The 22003-nt window shown below is 41.0% G+C and overlaps 1 protein-coding gene across 2 annotated transcripts in view; it reads left to right on the forward strand.

Moving 5' to 3' along the window:
- Positions 1-3068: 3068 nt before the first annotated feature.
- The window catches only part of PLPP4 (phospholipid phosphatase 4), a 47840-nt gene continuing 28905 nt past the window's right edge, over positions 3069-22003 (forward strand). For both annotated transcript variants that reach the window (XM_079312085.1, XM_079312084.1), the window contains exons 1-2: positions 3069-3206; positions 19509-19617. In XM_079312085.1, coding sequence (XP_079168211.1) covers positions 3151-3206; positions 19509-19617 — 165 coding nt within the window. In that variant the 5' untranslated portion in view covers positions 3069-3150. The remainder of the gene's footprint in view (positions 3207-19508; positions 19618-22003) is intronic.

Here is a 22003-nt window from a genome sequence, read left to right on the forward strand (position 1 = left end):
TCATCCAGACATGTCTTAATATTTGATCTCAGTGGATCTGAACCCACATCAGTTTTATGTCCTGTGAAAAATCTGAGTGTAAATCACTCCAAAATGAAAGTTGTCTGCCAAGCTGCTCCTGATTTCGTATATTTAACATCCTTTAAATCCTTCTTAACATACAAAATTATTTCACTTTTATGTGTTGTGTTGAGACTCTTGCCTGGTTTCAGAATTTCAGGTGTAACTACCACCTGTTTTTTTGTCATGTCCCTTCTGCTGCAAGATTGCTATTTTCCACAGACTTTTGGCAGGATGAAGTTTACCTGCTTTGATAGAAAATCAAGGTATTTTTTAAGCTCAGCTTACCATGAGCTGCAAGATTTTGCCCCAAGGCAGGTGAGAAGCATGCACACGTCCTGGGAAAAGGCTGCAATCTCCAGAAAAGCCAGGTCAGCTGTGCTGCTCTTTCTGACTGTGAACATCTCTTTGAGGACTGAAGGTTGGCTGCAGGTGACTCAAAGAGAAACTAATAATTTGAGAGAAAAGCACTGAGAACCCGAGTTAGCCACCTAAAAGGATTGATAATGGAGGCACTGGAGGGGGATCAGTTCTCTCTCCTCTGCAGTCACTCCTAAAAACATAAATAGCATTGAGGGCACCTGCTGTGCCTGATGTAGGGATGGGATGAATAAAAAACTGGGATGTTCCAGGGTCACTCTGGTTCACTCTAAGAATGTGCAGTGGCTGTGCTGTTCCTCCTCCTGGGCTTTAGCTTAATTCCACAATGTAGCCTAAGATCTATTTCTTGCTATTTACCACTATAGCTCATATTCAGTTTAAAAGTCAAAGCAAGTTTTTGTTCAGGAGCCAGCTGCAAGCTGGGTCTAGTTTTTTTTTTTTTTAATTATTTTTAAAAAATCAGTCTGAAGTATTTCTGTTTCATAAATCACCATCAGCTGATACATGCTGGAAAGCCAGAACTCTACAAGCAGATCACTGCAGCAGGACAAATCTTGTTTTATTTGGAACTAGAACTCCTTGTCCGTGTCTGGATTGGTTCACACAAATTATCAGGTTATTTCTTCCTATTAAAAAAAAAAAAACAAAAATAATTCCAGTGCACACCCATCAAGAATGTAAGTACACATTCAGTCATTGGGGGCACAAACCAGAAGAAGTACAAGAATTTATAACAGATGGCCAACTGAGTGTCCTCGAAGGAAGGTGACTTTAGCACCACCACCAGTTTAAGGCAAAGGTTTCACAATTCAGCTCTGCTTCCTGAAAGCAAATCACATTTTTTAAAGCTAGACTATAAGTAGTTGACTGAGCTTTGTCTGAAAATTAATGAAATAAGGTGTACAAGGGAGAAAGATCTCTTTTAAGTAATGTTTTTAGCATTCTCTCCAATGCCAGCCACACATCTGGGTTTTCTGGGTTTCAGAAATACTCCTTACAATAAATCTAGCACTGATGTACTTCTCTTTAGATGAGTTTAGTACAGAATCTTATGTCTCTGTTCTTCCACAAACATGGTCAATAAAAGTTTTACTACTTAGCAGTTAATTCAGAATCAAGGCTTCCCTTTCATTCACAGTGCATATATTAGGCAGATAGGTTTAACAAAGCCTCTCTGGCATTAATTCTCCAGCAATAATCACGTAGTAAAGTGGATTGGATTTCTACTGCAGTCCTGATGGCTGTTTTGTAGCTATGTGCAGTGTTAATAGCTATGAACACTTTCCTGAAGGACATGGCCCTCCAAATGCCCCAAGAAAGCAGATAATTAAATACATTTAAATGTGAATTAATCTGCTGCATTTCATGACTTAAGGCTGAAACTCTCTTACACTAAAGATGTTCAGGAGTCTCTCCATGCTTAGGAGGTTAAAGTTAAAGGAAGAGGAAGTTAAATTAATGCTGTGCAAAGTAGACTAAGGCAATATAAGGATTTGGGCAGGTCAGAGAATGCCATTGAAAGGAATGGTGGATGGATTGGAGGAATCACAGGAGTAAACCAAGTCACTGGTTGTTTTGGTGCCTTTCTCCCATCCCAGCAATTTGGAGTCCCATATAACTACAACCTCTGCATGTTTAGCTAAACTCATCTCTGGGAATAAACAGGCACTGGATTAATGCCATCTCTAAGCTATAATATCACATACTATGCAGAATCTGACCAGGGGACAGCGGGGTGGCACACTGGGTTATCTGCATTAACAGCCAGGAGTAGGGTTTAGAATGGCACGGATGTGTGAGCAGGTGCAAAGCCTGTTATATAAACACATCCCATAGAAGGTGTTCAAACGCTGTTAATCCTTTATGCAAAGATAAAGCGAATAGATAAAGATACAGCACGGGAGGTCTGGTGGGGGATTGCCCTTGGCTCAACAGGCAGAGTCTGCGAACACCCGCTGCTGTCCGTGTGCGGTGATGCTCCCTCCCGCCGGCCCCATCCATTATTTCTTTTCTCCGTCTTTCCGAAGCGCGGGGCTTCACTGGGAGCCAGAGATGAGCAGGGGAACGCCAGCCCACGGTCGGAGCCGCAATCCGGCCGTGCCCTGGGATGTCAGCTCCTCGCACCGATGGGTTCATGGCCCTCCGGGGAAGGACGGGCAGAAAAAGCGTTCTGATAGCTGGGCGGGGACAGCATCCCGGGTACCGGCGGGGACAGCATCCCGGGTACCGGCGGGGACAGCATCAGCATCCCGGGTGCCGGCGGGACCCGAGGGGCGGGCAGGACGGAGCGGGCTGTGGGGGCGGGCGGGGAGGCGGGCAGGGAAATCCCCAGGATACCAGGGACCCTCCCCCGAGCAGGGACACACCGGGACCCTCCCCCGAGCGGGGACACCGCGTTAGTCACCGGGACCCTCCCCTTGAGCGGGGACACACCGGGACCCTCCCCTTGAGCGGGGACACCGCGTAGCTGTCACCGGGACCCTCCCCCGAGCGGGGACACCGCGTTAGTCGCCGGTTCCCTCCCCCGGGCTCGGCTCCCCGCCCAGCGCCGCTCCGCGCAGCGCCGCAGCCGCGGCCGGGGATGGCGGGGCCGGGGCCGCAGCCGCTCCGAGCCGGGCCCGGCGCTCCGGGGAGGGCGGCCTGAGGCGGCCCCGCTGCCCTCGGGCATGAGAGGCGGCGCGGCGGGGCCGCGGGAGCGCCGGGAGCACCATGCGGGAGCTGGCGATCGAGATCGGCGTGCGGGCGCTGCTCTTCGGGGTCTTCGTGTGAGTAGCGCCGGGCAGCGGCGAGCAGCGGCAACTTTGCTGCGGGGCTGCGCCGGTATCCGAGTGCCGGGTGCGGGATGGGGCAGAGGGATGGAGCCCGGGATGGGGCAGCGGGATGGAGCAGAGCAGAGGGATGGAGCAGAGGGATGGAGCAGAGGGATAGAGAAGCGAGATGGAGCAGCGGGATGGGGCAAAGGGATAGAGAAGGGGGATGGAGCAGCGGAATGGGGCAGAGGGATGGAGCTGCGGGATGGAGCAGCGGGATAGGGCAGCGGAATGGGGCAGAGGGATGGAGCAGCGGAATGGGGCAGAGGGATGGAGATGCGGGATGGAGCTCTGGGATGGAGCTCTGGGATGGATCAGCGGGATGGATCAGCGGGATGGAGCAGAGAGATGGAGCTCTGGGATGGAGCTCCGGGATGGATCAGCGGGTCCCCCCCGGTGGGCTCCGGCGCTCAGGGGACCCCGCCGGGGAGCCCCCGGGAATGCCCGAGCCAGCGGCAGCTGCCGCCGATCCCCTCTCCGGGATGCTCGGGGGTGGAATATTTATTTCCCCGAGGTGAGTCTTTGAGGGAATTCTCTTCGGTTTTGCCGAAGAGCTGAGTGGAATTTTTTTCTTGGAGAAGCTGCTGTTTGTGAGAGAAGTGTGCAAAAAGCGAGCAGCCAAAACAATGCAGCCTCAAGGGCGCTGTGGTTTCGTCGGGCTGTGTTTGGGAGGTGAAGTCTCACCTGGCGGGGCTGTGAATGCGCCTCACGGCTGGTTCTGGCAGCGGCGGAGCCCCGGGGCCGGAGCGGAGCTGAGCGGGTGAGAGCGGCTCTGGGAAGCTGTTGGGCAGGGAGGGAAGTCACGAAAATCTGGTTGTTGGAAGATGTGCAGCTGTCGCTGCAGGACCATTCTTTCTCTTAGCACTTTTTTAGGAGAAAGCACTTCTGTGTTATTTTGCTTTGTGTATTTCAGCCCTCTCTTTCGTGCAGCAGAACACTGAAAAGTTCTGCTCTATATAAGTTCGAATTTCCATTGTTTAATGTTTAAAGATTGGTGTTGTGAGTCTTTGTGGTCTCTCAGGAGTATCACGGAACCAGGATCAGATTTTGCTGTTTGCTTGTTTGTTTTGCTGAGGATGGATGCTCTCACAGGTGCAGGCAGTATAGGACATCTGTTAAGCCATGATACTGACTTCAGCCTGGTGAAACTGCTTTGAAGAGCCCTTTCTGAACCCCTCATGGTTAATTAATAACTTGTCCAATTTACTGGTGTTTGATTTTTTTCCCTCGGTGCTCATTTCTCTTGAATATTGATGCAAATCTTTTGATTTGCAACAAAATCCTGTGAGGTGCCTTTGATATCTGTCAGTTCAGTCACACCTCACTTTGAATACAGACCTGTTCCTGTCAACAGAACTCCTTTCTGGAATACATGGAGTTAGAGGGTGAGCAAAGACCTCAGCAGCTGATGCTGCATCAGAACCTTTCTCTTCTTTATGATTGTGTGTGTAATTCATCACCTACACCACCCCTGTAGGAGATCTCTTCATGTAGCTTATTACTATGATATGTAAATCATGAACCATCAGAATTTGTCATTTCTTGGTTGTACTTCTCGTGTCTTCATTTCTTCTCTAAAAGATACCATTATTTTCACCACCCTTTAGGCTGTGGTTCCAAAATCCTCTGAGGAGGGATAGAAAACCCCTGTTTTTTTTTTAACAGAAAAGCTCTTGGTAGAGTCACCATAAGGGCAAATGCCTATGGAAGAATTTCTCAGGTTTTCACACAGCTCAGCTCCTGTCTCACTGGGATAGTTGGGAATAATTCTGGTATTTCAATAGGTCATTCACAGCATTCACTGATATCTGAAAGTACTGGGCATGACAGTGTTCCAAATTTTTTTGATGAAGAACTGCACTTTATTTGCTGGTAATGATTGCAAGAATACCATCACTAGGTAGACCAAAAGAAGAACTTTTCTATTCAGATAATATTAGCACAGAAGTAATCTTTTGCTATTGCAATAGTATTCAATAGTTCTCTCAGTTTTCTAAAGGACAGTTACTCACATTTTGAAATTTTTATGTTGCAGAGGTTTACACGTGTTTCCTGTGGCTTTATAGGCAGCAGGTGCAAAGATTTTTATGGAGCACTAAGTTCAGTGGAACATCTTTTCAGGAGTGAACATTTCCTGGTGAATTTGGAAGCCCTGGGACTGGAATCCAGGCAGCAGCAACTTGAGCTCTGCTGCAGAATAGATTTCTAGGAATGGAAAGGCTGAACAGGTTCCACCTCCCTTGGAAAGGAATGCCATTAGCAGAAATGAGCTGAGGCTGGGTCTGAGCTCATCTCTGTGGTGAGTGCCAGGAACTGGACAGAAAAGAAGCTCTTTCTGAAAAGGTCTTGATGGCTTTGTGTCATTACCAGTCCTTGCAGTGTCAGAAGCCTGACCTTGAAGGTATTGGTTCCACAGCTACTTGAGAGTTCTGAGCCATCTGTGCCTCCCAGATTTGAGCTTCAGCTTAACAGTTGATATCACTCACAGCAATAGGCTGGCACATTTTGTACCATAGAATGCAAAAGAAAAAGGTGCATATTCCATGCTGGGACTTTTGTTGATAATAAATGTCATTTCATAAAAATGGAGGTGTGAAAACTTCTGTTGATGATGGCTGAAATTGAATGTATTGCCAATTTGAATGTATTTTAGACCAAGAACAACCATGTTTTCTATGTTTAAGACTGGCTTTTTTTTTTTTTCCTCCAGTTGCCATAATTATCAACGTCAGTCATTCCATCAAAGGCAGAAACCTAAACTTGTTATATAAGATCTCTTCTATCCTGCAGATGGGCAGCCTTAGAAGCAATGCACATTTTTGGTAGTTGAGTATTGATTTGGTTGAATTCATCAACCATTTAGGGAGGATAATGATAACAACTGACTCAGTTCTAGGTGTTGTGTTCAAGGCAGTTGCTGAGCTCACTTAGCACTTAAAGATCAGATTAAGTATTGAAATTTAGCAACTCAAGCTTCTCTGCCTTTACAGAGATCTATGCTAAAGGGTGTTTTAGCCCTCAGGATTTAGTGGTATTGAAGGAGGGATTAGTTAGAAGAGATTTATTACAAGGACTATGTCTGCCTGAAATTGAGAAGCAGGAGTTAAAAAAAAAAAATAGTCAACAAACCCAAAATCCAGACAACAAAGAGTCAAAACCCAAAAACAAGTGCTTGCAGTATATCAAACCCTTAAACACACCCTTTACTGCAAAATTAAATAGGTGTTTTTGAGTACCTTCAACAAAATAGCTCTCAAACTGCAAGGATAGTGTTATTTCTGTTCTGCTCCAATTTCTCCTGGTTTCTAAATTATCAAATTTTTTTTTTATCTTTCAAAATATGTATCCTTGCACCTTTTGGTTGGGCTGAACTGTTTTGATGGAACACGGGTGGTTTGTTAATTCCAAGATGAGGAAAATTCTCAGGCTGTAATTTGATTATTACATTATGAAGTTTCAAATCTTTTCCAAGCAAATCTTGACCTTGATCAATTCCCACTTCGTATTTTTGTTAGGTTTTTTCTTATTAAGAAATATCTGTGGGTGCAGAACTGAGTTTTATTTTTAAAGTGAGGTTTTTCATGTAAGCTCTCAGAGGTAGAAATGGTCTGTTCTTTAATAAAACAACCATGGGGGTGTACTCTGTTTACAGGAAAAATCCAATGCTAATTTGAAGAATTATTGAATTAGGGTCTTGCAGCTCTGTTTTTCTTCATTTTTGTAATTATTCCTATGAAATGGAGCAGCCTAAACTGCCTGATTAATGCTAAAACATGTTAAAAATGACCAGACCTTTATCTCCATGTGTGCAGTGGCATTTGCCACTTTCAGGTTGCTTGAAGAAAGCAAATTGTTTTGACTGACTTGGTTTTATTCAGATAAGCCAATTATAAAAGGATTTATGTGCAAGTCTGAAAGTTTTACACAGGAGTGATGCCCTTAAAACAAAGTTTTTCATCTGTCCTAAAATGAATTTACTGAGTGGTAGCTCAGAGTGAGCCTCAGGGGCATCTTTATTTCTTAGTGTCCTGTTTTAGGTGTCTTCTATTAGAAAAACTTTTTGTACCTGTTTCAGAAGTTTTAAAAGATCACACTGTTGCCTCTTGGCAGGGAGAGAGGGAGAGAGGATTTGTGTGTGCTGCTGTGTATTTAACCCAAGGACTTGTCAACAGCACGTCACTGATGTTTGGAGAGCTAATTGATTAAAAAGGCAAAATCTTCCCAGGATTGCTTCATCAAACCTCGAGCTCTTCAGTGCATGGGATGTGATTAAAATATAAATGTCGTTTGGAGTAATTGGATATCTTCCCCACAGCACAGTCTCATTAGCAGCCTCCCTTGGGAATAAATGTTTATCTGCAGGCTAATATACAGATATACATTGCACACGTGTGAGTTTACAGCACTGACTAATGCTGACATCCTTTGTGTGTGTGTCATGTTCTGTTTCTGGTGTAAGTAAATAAAAGCTGTTTCTCTGTGTGTTGTGTTTCTTACAAGTTTGCAGTATTAATATTTTAATCAAGTTATGAATATGCATGAAATAATTTGGTGTGCAGAGCTCTTTCAAGAAGCTTTCTTTGTCAGGGGATGTTGTCTTCTGGATATCCTGCATATGTTGCCTTTATAAATGATACTGTGTGTTGTCTTGTTAACACAGACAGAAAATCAATTACCCGAGGAAATTCTACAGTGCTGCTCTTCTACATTGCTCTTCTCCCAGACTGTGTTTGCCTTTTCTCTCTCCTGTGGATGGGATTTTTGGAGGATAGACTGAGCTGACAATTGTGACTGTAGGTAGAAAAACAAGGTGGTATTGAGAAGAAATCACTAGACTGAGACATTGATTTTCTCATTTTGACTCAAATGCTGTGAATTTGCACAAATCAGTTGGACCAAGAATTCAGAGCACCTCTTAAGCTTTGGCTCTCTAGTTGAATGTTTCGAAGTAAGTATTTGGCCACTTCTTGGTGGTTTTGTGTCCTCTGCTCTCCATTTCAATATCCCATAATTCTGACTTTGTTTGGAACCTGATTTTTGGCTTCTGATCCTCACAGTCTTGGACTTCATTTCTGTGTACCCTAATTTCTCATCAAGAAAACAAGGGCAATCCTGCTTTTTCTCACCCTAATCCTTCTGTTAATTGATAAATTCTTTGTCACGAGGTAGCCAAACACATTGAACATTCTTGGAGCTTTTTCAGCGTTAGTTTCACAAATAGTAATGATAATAGGAAATGAGAACATCAACATGTTTGCTAACCTGCTTAAAAATAGGTGCATCATTGTAAACTGTAACTTACATGTTATTAAAGAGGAAAAGATTTGTGTTGTGGTGCAGGTTGAAGTCTAATTCATTGAGAAGGTTAATGAAGAGTTAAGGGAAAGATCTGCTGCAGAAAAGAGCTTTTCTGGTGCTTGGGATCTGAGAACATTTATCAAAGACAGATATTTAACAGACTTGTTCCAGTGCTCAGCACAGTGGTCACACCTTTGGAGGGATGGCAGAGCTGGAATGAGATGGAGCTCCTGTAACTCCCTGATACACCACAAAGTAACCTGAATTTTAACTTTGCTGGCACAGTGTCCTTGGCAGGTTACTGTGGAAGCAAAAGGCCCTAAATACCAATTGTACCCAGTGTCATCTGAGGCACAGAACAGGATGACAGTGTGCCTGTCCTGGTGTGTGTGAATCACCAGGGAGCTCACTGGAAAGCTTGGCACTGTACTGGGGTTACTGGGCAAGTTGTGGTGGCAGGGATGGCTGTGATGATCTGATCTCAGTCTGCATTCCCCATCCCCCTGTACCACTGCAGAGGAGGAGGGAGAAAAAAAAGCCTGGGGAGAAGAATGGGAAAGCTTTAAGTTCATTTCATTTTCTCATTTATTTTCCTACAGTGATTAGACTAGTTTCTCTCAGTCAAGTCTGTTTTGCCCATGACAGTGAATTCTGAGAGATCTCTACCTGCTCTTACCTTGACCCAGGTGCCTTTCCCTGCATTTTCTGTCCCCCATCCAGCTGAGCAGGGGAGTGATGAAGCAGCATCCACTCAGTGTCATCCTGCTGTTCACATACTTGGGGTTTCAGTTAGCTGGAACTTCTGATTCCATTGTTTTTATATTTTATTTATTGGACTAGGGTAGGATTTTACTGGCTTTGATAACAGTTATTCAGGAGAAATTGTACCTACCTGTCATCTTGTGCAAAATACAGGCTGTTTTTACAAACTGTTGTATCAATACTTCTAGACTGTGGGACTGAGTTATTTCATTTGTTTTCCCTGAGTCTGGGGGAAAGAGGGAATGAAAGGATGGGAAGAGGGAAGGGGATTTAATGGCAGGAATTCTAATTGTCCTGCTAATAGGATGGGATTTACAGTTGATCTCCATGGCTAAACTCACAGCTGAATACATGCTAAAAGAGGATGTTATTGTAAATGCCAAAGCATCTGCTCCAGATTTTTTGAGGAGTAAATGGTGACTTTGTGTCTAGTGTTGAATCTTGTTGTTGAATCCCATTTACTCACAGGCTTTGGTACTTTGTGTTTATTTGCTTCCAGCCTGATTGAGGATGTTTTATAGTGAGAATGCTACTGATAGGATTCCCGGGGGAAAATTTTTTCTTTAATAAATTGATTCTTATACTTTCATCTAAGCACAGTCAAGACAGGGCACAACTGTGATTCTTTTGGGAAAGAATTTAATAAAAATTATAGTCTTACTGCTGAGAATGTACTCATATCTGGCATATAAATCAAGATCTTTATGGTTTCCCAATCTTTCAGTGACTTTGAAAAGCCAGTACTTGGAAATAGCTGGCAGAGTTATTGATGCTAAAAATGAATTAAGGATAATATTTAGTGTGTCTTGTAACTTTTTTGTGTATTAAGGACTGGTACTGAACAGGGGATGCCTGAGTCCTGCATCTGTATTGACAAGGATTAGTGGGCAAGGACAGAAAGTTAAAGACAGCTCTCATGTCCCTAATTAATGTATTGGCTTTGATCAGCTAATGAGCAGCAGGGACTTGGGCTGGGGAGGGTAAGGAAAGTTTCATTGGTTTCTGGGTCAGAACAGCTTTTTACAGTGGATCCAATTGCATTGTCTGTGTGGAAGAGACAAAGCTGTCATCAGTTCTAGCACCTGAACAAAAATTTTCATGACTATGTGGATTTTAAAGTACTTTCCATTCACATTTTTCCTTGCCCTTAAATGCTAAATTTGTCATCATTGGACCACAAATCATTGATAAGTAAAAACCTGTGATAGATGGGATTCTATAGGAAACTAGACTGGGATTTTTTCTTCATTTTAAATCAGATTGCTGCAGTCACTGTGTATTGTATTTGTTTATTTCCCTGCATTACAAAACACTTCCAGTTTTATCTGAATAGCTAAACATTTTCCTTGTTAAAATACCACTGAATTTGAATTAAAATTGCATAGGAATGCAATAAGTAGAAATTGTTTTACTGCAGGGTAGGTAACAGGGTAACAACTGTGTTTTCATAGTAAGTAGCTGTTGAGATTAATTATTCAGGTGAATTCCAGAGAGTTAGGGGAAGAGTGAGGAAGATTGTATGAGAGGTATAGAAAACATCTTTCTCTTTTTTTTTTAATTTTTTTTTTTCTGGGAAAGGTAGAAATAATTCAGTTGTTTAATCTGAAGATCTGAGGAGGCATGGCAGAGATCTTCACAGGTAAGCAGCTCCCTAAAGGTGTGAGAAGACAACAAGCTGCTCTTCACATCCTCTGGGAATTAGACAGAATGGAAAGATTTTTGAATTTGTAGCAAAGGAAACTTAAGGTTGAGTGTGGAGAAATACATTCTAATGTTAAGGACTTTGAGCACTGCCTGAGGACAGGTAGAGTTTTAAAATAAAAGTTACACTGAAGTGTTTTAGGAGTGTTTCATACCAAGTTTTGCTTTGCTAAGGAGCTGGCCCTGTAGCTGGCACTGAGTGGACTGAGCTTTTTATTTCCTGAGAATGCCCCAGTGTGTGGGTAAAAGTTTGAAGTGAAATTTGTTGTAAGAGATTTTTGACTCATCGTGATGGGTGGGAAAGGAAACAGAGACACCAGTGTGAAATCACTTGGAGAATAATTCAGCAAACACTGAACAGAAGCTGAGGGTCCCTTCTGCAGGGCAGGGACATGCCAAAGTTCATGTGCAAAATATTCTGCATTAACCAGATTGTGGGAAAAATGAAACCCTAGATTAGGTGCAATGTTTTACTCTACAACCTGGCATTTAGTCTGCATTGGGTGAGAAGTTTTACTACTACTTTAGCATGTCTAATGGAGGTGCAAATGCTGGCTCAGAAGTGTTTAATCTCTGAAGGTTTGTGGCTCCCTGCCAGGTGTTAAGAAGCCTTGCACAGGGAGAACAGCAGAGGGGAGTGTCACCTGACAGAAAGAATTCTATTTTCATTAACTGCAATTCTCCCTGATGGGAGAACAGATCTAACAGGCTGTCTGTGCTCTCACAGCCCTCAGAGATTAATAACACAATAATAATTGTGCTCATCTCAAGGTTCTTTGCAGGAGTGTAACTATTGCTATTGGACCTCAGTGAGTGCTACAAAATGCAAAAAGTGATGTTCCTATTCCCCATTACTAGATCTTCTCTTAGTTTTATTATTTTTTTAATCATGACTAATATTCTGGAACATGTAGTTCTCACACAAGTGGTTTTGGACTGAGTGATTTCAATATAGTTGGATTTTATTGGGAATATCATTAGGAGGAGGAGTGGGGGAGGACAGAGAGAAATGGGAGGGGGAGCTTTTGTCACAGAGTGAAACTCAGCATGGCTGTGAGTTTACTCCAACTCTCCTTTTGGGTCCAAACATAATCAATAGTGTGTGACATGCAGACATGAAAAAAAACCAAAAAACCCCAATTTTACCAGACTCAGCTCCATCAATTTGCTGTGAAGCTGTGTAGTTGTGCAGGGAACTGTGGAGAGTTTGACTGAAAACAGTTTGAGATGTAATCAAAATAAGCATTAAAAACATCAAGAGGAAAATTTTTACTGTCTGCAGTGGTTTTGGGTTCATTATCCAGACTTGTTCTTGGTTAATTTAAGCCTGTAATATGAATTCTGTTTTTCACTTTAGGATAATGTACAGCTGCCAGCTTTGACATTTCTAATGGCTGCACAACTCATTATTTAGTTTCCCTCAACTTTCTCCTCCCCAAACTCACATTAAAATGGCTTTTGTGAAATATCTTCTATCATAGGGTATATTTAATAAAAACAGAGAATAGAGGCAACAACTAATACCATAAAGAAGTTTTTTTTTTTTTTTGTAAATAAAATGAGAGACAATGCAATGAAAGCAGGAGCCAATTGCTTTCCCTTGGCTGATATTGATAATTTCTGTAAAACTACCACTGTTGATTATTTCTGGTCCATTTCTGGATGACCTGAGGAATTGCACCTTGCCACAATAAGCAGCAGCTCTGAGCTCCTTGTCTTGTTTTCCAAGGGCTGCACTGCTCCAGGTGAGCAGGGGTCACAAGGGCTGAAGGACTCTTTCACCCCAGGAGCAGCTAAATGCCAAAGCAAAGTTGGTTTTGTTTCAGAATGGTTTATTTTATACTCTGCTGACCAGAAAGCAAAGCTGCAAGGATCACTTTCAATATTAGGTCAAGGAAAGTTGTAAAATTAAAAACAAGTCTTTCTTTTCACTTTGCTCATTTCCAATAGCCCAAATTTGTGAGGAAGATATAATGGTGAAAATGCTGTATTGAAGTTAATGAAGTACTTTAAGGGCTGGAAACCCATTTTCTTCCCATGGGATGGAAATTTTCTAAATTCGCTGTGCAATAATAATGCTCAGAAATATTCAGCTCTACTTGTTATCAAAGGCTTAGCCCCTAACAAGAAGAATTCATGGATTGGAAGTTTTTGGAATCTTTCAGGTGCACAAGAACAATTTCCTAGCTATGTTAACCTCTTGTTTATGCATGCTTAGATAATCCTCTCCCTTTACTCTGTGCCACAGGACAGGGACAATATAAGTGCAAAGAAAACTAACATTAGGTTCTCAAACTCCGCTCCAGGCTGTTCTTTCTTTTTCAGCATAGTGAAAAGATTGTTGGTTTGCTCTTTTACATTAGGTATTCTAAGTGTATATCCCATTTATATGTGATTTCATAAGCTGCAGGACTCCTGTTGTGAGTCTGTATTGTTTTTAGTCTGAGATCTGAGCTTTTGAGTGAGCCCAGGCTCCACAGCTGTTGCCTCCTTGCTGGGTGCAGAGTTGGCTGCAAGGAGGAGAGCACAGAGTGTGGCCATTCATCTTTGGAAGAAGTCATACCCTGATAGAAATCTGTAAAATCAGTGGATATGTGAAGCAAATCTGGGAAACCTATCAGTAAGGCTGAAGGAAAATACTGGAACTCTCCTTTTTTTGGACCTTAAGGGAAATATGACAGCTGTGGTAATATGTGTGTATTTTAAAACCACGTCAGAATTTATTTTCAATGTTTTCTTAATCAAAATGATTTCCTGTATATCTAAGGGGCTAATGGAGGCATATGTGCTAATTAAATGTCACACTGCAATTGCTAGCTAATTTAAAGTATTCAGAAATATTTTCCATCAAGTCATATTGACTCATCTGAAGCCTAAGTTACCCTTCAGAACCAGTCCTCTACTTGCCAGTGACATTAAATAAAAACCCCAAAAACATTGCCTGTGCCCTTTGTCTTTATCAGTCCCAACAAAGCTCTATATGGGGATTTCAAATTGTTAATCAGAAATAACAGGTGTGTACACTGTATAGCATTGTACTGGGAAATAAAAGGTTTTTAGCTGCTAAAAAGGGATAATTTATTGATACTGAGTTTCTGTGTCAGTGTGAGTGTACAGTACTTAATGGTTTCAATGAAGTTAAAAATGACATTTACAGTCACACATTTCCCTTAAAGTCTATAAAACATTAGATCTGTTCTGATAGGAACACTTCTTTTGCATTCAGTACCTACTGCAATATAAATTCAGATATATATTTAAATTTAACTCCTTCCTTTTGATTTCTATGGAGAAGTTAAAGCTGTTTCTGGGTGTTTGTCAGCAGTGCATACTTGGCAAGTGTAGGTACCAGTCCAATAATAATATTTTTAATTCATGCCAGCTTCTTCCTTGCTCATCATTTGTAATTGATGGCCATATATATTGTAACCCTCCTTGATGGCTGAGGAGCTGTGGATTTCCCAAATTACTTTAGATATTAAATGGCTCAGATCTCTTTGCTTGTGCTAACCTCTGAGCTGACACAAAGCTACCTCATCATGCTGATGCACACAGACAGCAGCATTTCAGTCTGAATTGCTCCAGCTCCATGGAGAGCAGGATCATGGTGATAAACCACAGGCATTGCTTCTTATCTCCCCTCATCACTATCCCCTCTCCTTCACTTTTGTTAATTTTACATGCCAGCCACAGAACGTTTCAAGCTTTTCATATTTTGTCTGGTTTTGCAGGAATTTGTAAAATAAACTCCAAGAAGTCATGGTTCTTTTTTTTTTTTTTTTTTTTTTTTTCCCCTATAATATTATCTGTAGGCAGTAAACAAACCTAGGTGTTCTCATGGCTTGAGAATAAGTTATTCTCTCTAGGTACATCAAATAGCATGACATGAATGCTTTCCCCACTGTTAGTGTGTTTCAGAAAGGGTAAACTGAATTCTTGAATTCAAATGTGATCCAGGTGATGTGAACCAACAGTGTTCAGTGTACCCAGCAAACTCTGGGCTCTTTCTCTTTCAGATCACTCGTGGGGAGCCCCTGAAGCAAACCCTGAGTTAGGAATTGTGCACACACTCTGTAATTAGGACAAGTGTTGCCAACTTCAGCACCACTGACACTGCTGACAACCCTGCAGAGTAATTGATTGCACAATTTAACATGGCAGCTACACCAGACAAGCTTTTCCTGCCAGCTTTGAGACCCAGTTTGGGGAATGCTAGAGGAAATATCCATGTAAAAACATGCCAAATGGAGTTCCAACAGCCCAGCCACAGCTAACCTGTGTGTTTGGGAGAGGCAACACTTGCTCACACAGAGTTCTGCAGGCAGGGAATGGTGGTCAGAGCAAAATTTTTTCTCCACAAGCCCCCAGAGGTGATTTATAAGAGAAGTTCATCAACATCTGCTATCTTTTAGTTGTTTGCCCCAATGCAGACAGAGCCATTTGAGGATAAAATCTGCTTATCAACAGATGAAACTTAGAAAAATTAAGAGTCATTCATCAGGTGTCTGTGATGAAAATCTGGGTGTCACAATCACAAATTCCTGTTCATTTTCTCCTGGTGCTTTGCCATCCCCTGTGTCTCTCAGTTATTTGGGACAAGATTTGTCTGTGAGAGAAAAAGTAAAAGAAAAAAACCCCCAATTTCCCCCACCCTGACCAGGCAGAAATTCAGAGTTTGCTGTGTGATTCATGCAGCTGAGGCCAGGCAGTGGTGGGAATAACAAGGTGAAGTTCCAAACAATTTCCTGCTGCTGCTTCTGGGAGGTGAGAACCACTGTGGAAGCTCATATCTGAACCTCTGTGAGGATATTTATGTTCTGCTTGATTCCTTCACTATCAGAGAATGGTTTCATAAAAAGATAACCCCACGTTGTTAGTCCATATCATCACAAAACTGCTTTTAGTGTGCTGTTACCTAGCTCTGGCTGTGCTGTGGTGCTGGCAGGAAATGATCCTGTAGGGCTGCGCACTGTGGAAGGGAAATGAGGTTAATGTACCTCAAAGACTTGGAAAAAAGCAGAATTCCCACTCAGTGTGGAGCTGTGAGCAACAGGGTTGGCATGGCCAAAGCACCCCCAGGGACTGGGCACCTGCTATTTACTGATGTTTTTAATGGAATTTGGGCTCCTCTTTCCCTTGGGCTGCTTTGAAAGTCACAGTTACAGGCTCTGGAAGTAAATAGAAACCCTTTTATGCCTTAAAGACATGCCATCAGCCTGAAGTGTTTGAAATCTTGCTTGCTGAGCTGTGAAAAATATTGGGTGAATATGCAAAAATGAAGAAAAAGACCATAAAGCTAAGACTAAATTTTTCTGTACTAAAACAAAGGAAGATTTTGTGCCACCTGCTGCCAGGGGACCCTGGGGACAAAAGGACCAAAACCAGTTTTCTCTGTCCAAGGACTGCATTCATTTCTCATAACACTTATTCCTTTAAACAAGCTTGTGCTGACTTATGGATAGTGATAGACTGTACTTTTGGTTGGGACAAAGGAACATAAATCACCCAGTGTCAGGCAGCTGAGGAACCAGGATGTCCTCATGATTGTTTAATAGAGTACAAAGGGAATTGCCTTCAAGCTAGTGAAATCTCATATCCACTCACCCATTGGTGATGCTTCAAAAAAGAAGAGAATAGTTCTCTTATGAGTCTTGGCATAAAAATTTAATTAGCAGTTGAGCTCTTTGGGAAGATAAAAAAAGTTATTCCTTTTTTTACAGTCTCTTCCTTTTAACTGTTTACTTTCTATTTCTGTCTTGTTCATAGAGACATCTGCTGCCTTCTGCAGATATTTTTTTTTCTCCTTCAACAGTGATTTTGAAATTGTTTTGCCAGAAAACATTATTATTATTTTTTTTTTTTTTGCATTATTTTGCACTAAATTTGAACATAGTTATACAGTTTTGGAAAGATATTTAGAACACAAGTGAAAGAAATAAATGAAAAAACCTAATCAGATTAATATATAGTGGATACAAAACTGCTGCTGTTCCATAAAATAATAATGATTACAGTCATTGATGGATTTGTTGAAATTACTCATTTTTATATGAGTACAGATGAGTATATATTAATAAAAAAATCAGTCCTCATCTGTTATTTATTACATTTTCATCTCTTGCACATCTTATTTGCTCCTAAAGCCATTAAATCTTATGACAGTATGTGTCTGCAGTGTCCTAGCCTGTTTCCTGTGAGAACTGAGTTTGATTTTTTTAAATTCCTCAGATTTAAACAATAATTTTAGCTTTTTTCCATCATGAGGGCCAAGAAACAAAAGATCAGGAAGACCCCCAAACCTTTAACTCTGTTGGCATTTGTTCATAATATCAAATGTCTTAACATCAAACAAATTACATTTGTGGTGCAATGTGACAAATTTTGCAGAAGTGTCCTGGTGCACAGATGTGCTGTGATCACCTTGAAGCACAGATAAATGTTTGTATGGTTTGTTCTTTGCAGTTACCAGAAAAGGCTCAAATAATATACTTTAGGACTCTCTTTTAGTTGAAATTTGAACAAAACTTGCTTTCATTGTCTAGGAGCCAACCTTTATTTTTCTAGTTGAAAAGTAGAAAATCAATTTTTTGTATGGGTGATCTATTACCTGGAACTGTTCTTCTTTAGAAATGTTTCCTATTTTCATGTCTTGCACACACCATTGCCTTTTAAACTTTATAAAAGCTTTGTTTTCATTCTGAAAACACTGAAACAAATTGTTTTGTCACTTCTGAAGTTCACCTCCTTGGGAGAGCAGGCTCAGGCTGGGCTTGGAGAGGCTGGGTATAACAGTAAATATTCCTCTTGCCAAACCAGAATCAAACTCCCAGAGCAATCTTGGTGTCCATGCAGCCAGTCCAGAAAACATAAATGCTGTGACAAGTGACAAGGCTGTGCTTGACCTTCTTTGGACCCCAGATTTGGTTGTTTTCCTTTGGAAAGGAGAGGAAGAGGAGCTTGGTTGGGTTCTTTGGAGTGTTCTGTAGGGTGAGTCTGGGGGTGCTCAGGGAAGGGTTTGGGGTGCAGATTCCTTTAAAGATCCCCTGGTTCCATGGGCAGAGCCTTCTCCTGCTGAGGAAATTGCTGACCCAGCTCAGGTTGAGGTTTTTCTCCCCTGGGGAGAGTTGCATATGTAAGTGTGCTTTAATTTCACTCTGCTCTGCAAATTGCTTTGGGCTTTTCCTTTTTACAAAGTCACTTAGTGTGCCTGCTTCTGATGTAGAACCTTGGTTGAAAGGTTCAAAGCCCTTGGCTTTGGGAAATTTGCAGTGAAAAAAGCTTTGGGCTGCTGCACCTCTGAGTTCTGTGGGTTTAGCAGGTAAAAGTTGTCCCTGTGTGTTCCCCCAGCTCCCATCCCTGAGTGCTCATAAACCAGACCTGAAATGAACAGTGCAAAGCAAAGGCCAAAACTTCCCAGGTTGTCTGATACTAAATCAAAGCCAAGAAAATTTAGAGAGCATTGAAGGGCTCTGTGGAAAAAGGAGTGTGGCTTAAATGGAGTGAGACAATTTGGGAAGTCATGAAAAGCTTCTGAAACTTCCTGCTGCAGCCAAAGGTCACAATTCCTGCTTTGTTCTGTGCATGACAAAAGAAACCCACACAAATTACTTTGTGCAGAACAATGGGACCTCAACATTTTATTTTGGTGCTCTTAATTGCCAAATAATGTAATTACAGAACAATGAGAGTTTTTTGTGTGTGTGTGTTTGGGAAGATTTTTGTTGTTTTTCTGTTTGGTTTTTTGTTTGTTTTTGTTTTTCTGTTTGGCTTTTGTTTAGTTTTTTTTTTTTGGTAGTTTTATTTTGTTGGCTTTTTGATTTTTTTGGAGGTTTTTTTATTTTGTAAGAGGGCTAATTGACATAATAATGACATTAAAACTGCTTTGGCAGGATGAGACATTTCTGGTAGACTTAGATTCTTCTTAAGCTTGACAGCCCATCCTGTTTTAGGAGTACGTCTCTTTCTGAGATATTCTCTGAAGTTCTCTCTCTTTTCTATCAGCAGAAGAAATTTTCTTTTGTTTGTGATCCTGCAAATGCAGCTGTCATGCTTCAAAGTCTGAATCTTGTAATTTGAAAGCTATTTTGTATTTTACATTTGTTATATAATTTCTTCAGGGTAAAAGACTGGATTAAATTATTAAATTGATAATAAATGACTACATGATTTATTTAATCTCGCAATGTTATTTGCACACTTTTCCCACAAAAAACCATATTCTCCACAGTAGTGTTTATGGAACTTTTATAAACTTGTAGAACAACTTCAAAGGTGTAGACTTTTAAAACCTATTTTCTGAAGGGTGCATTTATGAAGTTTGTATTGCTAAAATGCAGTGAGGTAGACTGGCAATGTAGCAATTTATTAATAAGGATAATTCATGCATGCTGTCATAGTCAAATTTTGGGGAAGTTCTAAATGGGCAGAACTCTTTTGGGGATTTGTGGTCATCACTTAAAATTGGGAAAAAATTGTATCTTTCATTGTGTTTTCCAGTTTTACAGAATTTTTGGATCCATTCCAGCGAGTGATCCAGCCAGAGGAGATCTGGCTGTACAAAAATCCCTTGGTGCAATCAGACAACATCCCCACACGACTCATGTTTGTAAGTGCTAAAGGCCTCTGGGTCATTTGGTGGCTCTAATTAAGTAAATTTTCATTTGACAAGCAGTAGGGAATAGTTCACATGTAGAGAATGTTCCTTTAATTCTAAAGGCAATTCTTTTCCAAATCAGTGTTGTCCAAAATGTAGCAAATTATGGGAAGGATTTAAAAAGAAGCATTATCCAGAGACCGAATGTATGAATGTTGATTTTTCAGTTTAGGATTGAAAGCAGTGTTAGCTGAGAGGGATGTGAGAGAAATGAGAAGATTTTTTCAATTAGCTGGTTGGGTGACCTGACAAAACCTTGCCATGCTCTTATAAGGTTAAGTGCTTAAATTTTGAAATCCAATTTGTTTTAGCCATGTTAGGCACTGAGATACTGGACTCTGAAGATTTTATTTTTTTCCCCTAAAGGCAAAACCTTTGTTTTAGCTAAATATATCACACAGCTGCCCTGCTGTCACTGCTCTTCTGGCTCTTCCCTGCTCAGCAGAATGGGTGGCTGAATTTGGTTATCAAAATTCCTAATTTTTTAAATTCCTAACCTTTCCTAGCAATGATTAATGATTAATAATCTTTATATACTGAGTGCAGTAAGACAGACTACCTCAGAAATGCTGAAATTATGCAGTTCAGGCTGGAAAAGTCCAGTCTTTCTAGAATCTGCCTCAATGTTGTCTTTTCCTGAGTCCTCAGTGAGGCTGGGTTTTACTTTTCAAACTTGAATTAGCAAATCAACTATAGAATTTCTATTCAGCTTTTTTTTTTTTTTTTTTTATAAATTCTTCATCCTTCAGTCATTAAAAAAATTTAATTAAGGAACAACTGAAAGGTGTCTCCTGTGTTTGAGGGCATCAAATATCCCAGCCTTTCAAGACAGGCTGTTGCCTTGATTTTTAAATTTGCCTTTATAAACAAGAAATATTTTGTTTATATTGCATGAAGAAGCAGCTCTGTTTTGGACTTTTTCATCCTGGCTGTATGAAAATATATATGTTTTTCCTGAAATTGAAGACAGCTGGTTAAAAAACCCAAAAACCAAACATCAAACAACAAACAAACAAAATGACCCCCAAGCCAAACATTAAATTATTGTGCTGGGAAAGACTGAGTTTGTGTTATTTTTTCTTGTGCTCAGCATTACTTTTCTGATCTGTTTAAAATTGAGGAGTTCAAGAACTAAGAGTAAATCATTGTGCAGGGTTTTGCTGCAGTGGTGAAACTATTTTTGAAGCCAGTTGGGATAATCATTAATCCATCCTCCTGCTCCCTAGGCAGCAGGCACTGGGAAGCACAATTCTGGGATATAATTATAATATATTCCTCTAATTCCATAGCCCCAGATTTTGGCAAAGTTTGTGGTGGGTGGAACTTTGAGGCAACTTTGTGTCAGTAGCATTTGTACAGCCCGTTTCTCTTTTTGGCTCAGATTTTAAATAGCTTCTTAAATTAAGAAACATGGGTAATTTCTATATTATTTTCTTATTTTTTAAGTTTAAAAGAAGAAAAATCTGACTCTAGCATTGATCACAAGCTTTCATTTTGGATAGAATTTGTTGCCACTACTGTTCTCTGATATTGAAGCACATGGTTTAGCAATCTCTAAGACTTTATGAATTGCTGGATTATTTTATTTGCTATGAGAGCCTTGAATTCAAGAGAAATGTGAATGCACATCCAAATTAGACTTCTGCATGGGCAGCAGAAGCTGTGAACAGCCTGGTTCTGCCTCTCTGTCAGTGGATATTCCTTGGAAAGTGCAGGTGACTGCCAGCTTTGCCTTGGAGGAATGGAAGTGTGTGGGAGTCCCTGTAACTTCAGCACATCTCTGCCTTGCCAGGATGAATAATAAATGGCAGAGATTTTGTCCATGTTTCACAAAAAACCTGGCAAAGCTGGAATATTTCACTGCTGGGAAAGGAAACATAGCTGAGATGTGTCTGAGGAGAGAATTGCTCATTAGAATGTTGCCAAATCTGTTTTAGATATGAGCCACAGAGAAACTTCCTTGCAAAATAAATAAAAGAGAGTCTGTCACAAGGCAGGATTTGTGTGTGCATTTTGCTGCAGAGTGAAAAGCACCTTCCAGCTAATGCTCTTGTGGAAGGAGCAGCAATACACCATGAATGGGAACAGTTCATCTCCCTCAAAAATCCACATGCTTGTAAAATATGAGGAAATCTGCAGTTTTACCAGATTTCTGAAGATGGATGGGGAAATGGTTTGGAACAAGCTGCCACCTGAATGCTATTCTTTGTTGATAATTTCTGCTGCTCCTGCTTGTTCAAAAGATTTCTGATTCCATTAAACTACCACTATGAGCCTGTCAGCCTTGGCTATATTTCTGCATGTTCTTCAGTACTGGAAGGCAGATATTTGTAATCTT

This window comes from Erithacus rubecula (genome assembly GCF_903797595.1).
Source record: "Erithacus rubecula genome assembly, chromosome: 9".
In the NCBI taxonomy this organism is placed as follows: Eukaryota; Metazoa; Chordata; class Aves; order Passeriformes; family Muscicapidae; genus Erithacus; species Erithacus rubecula.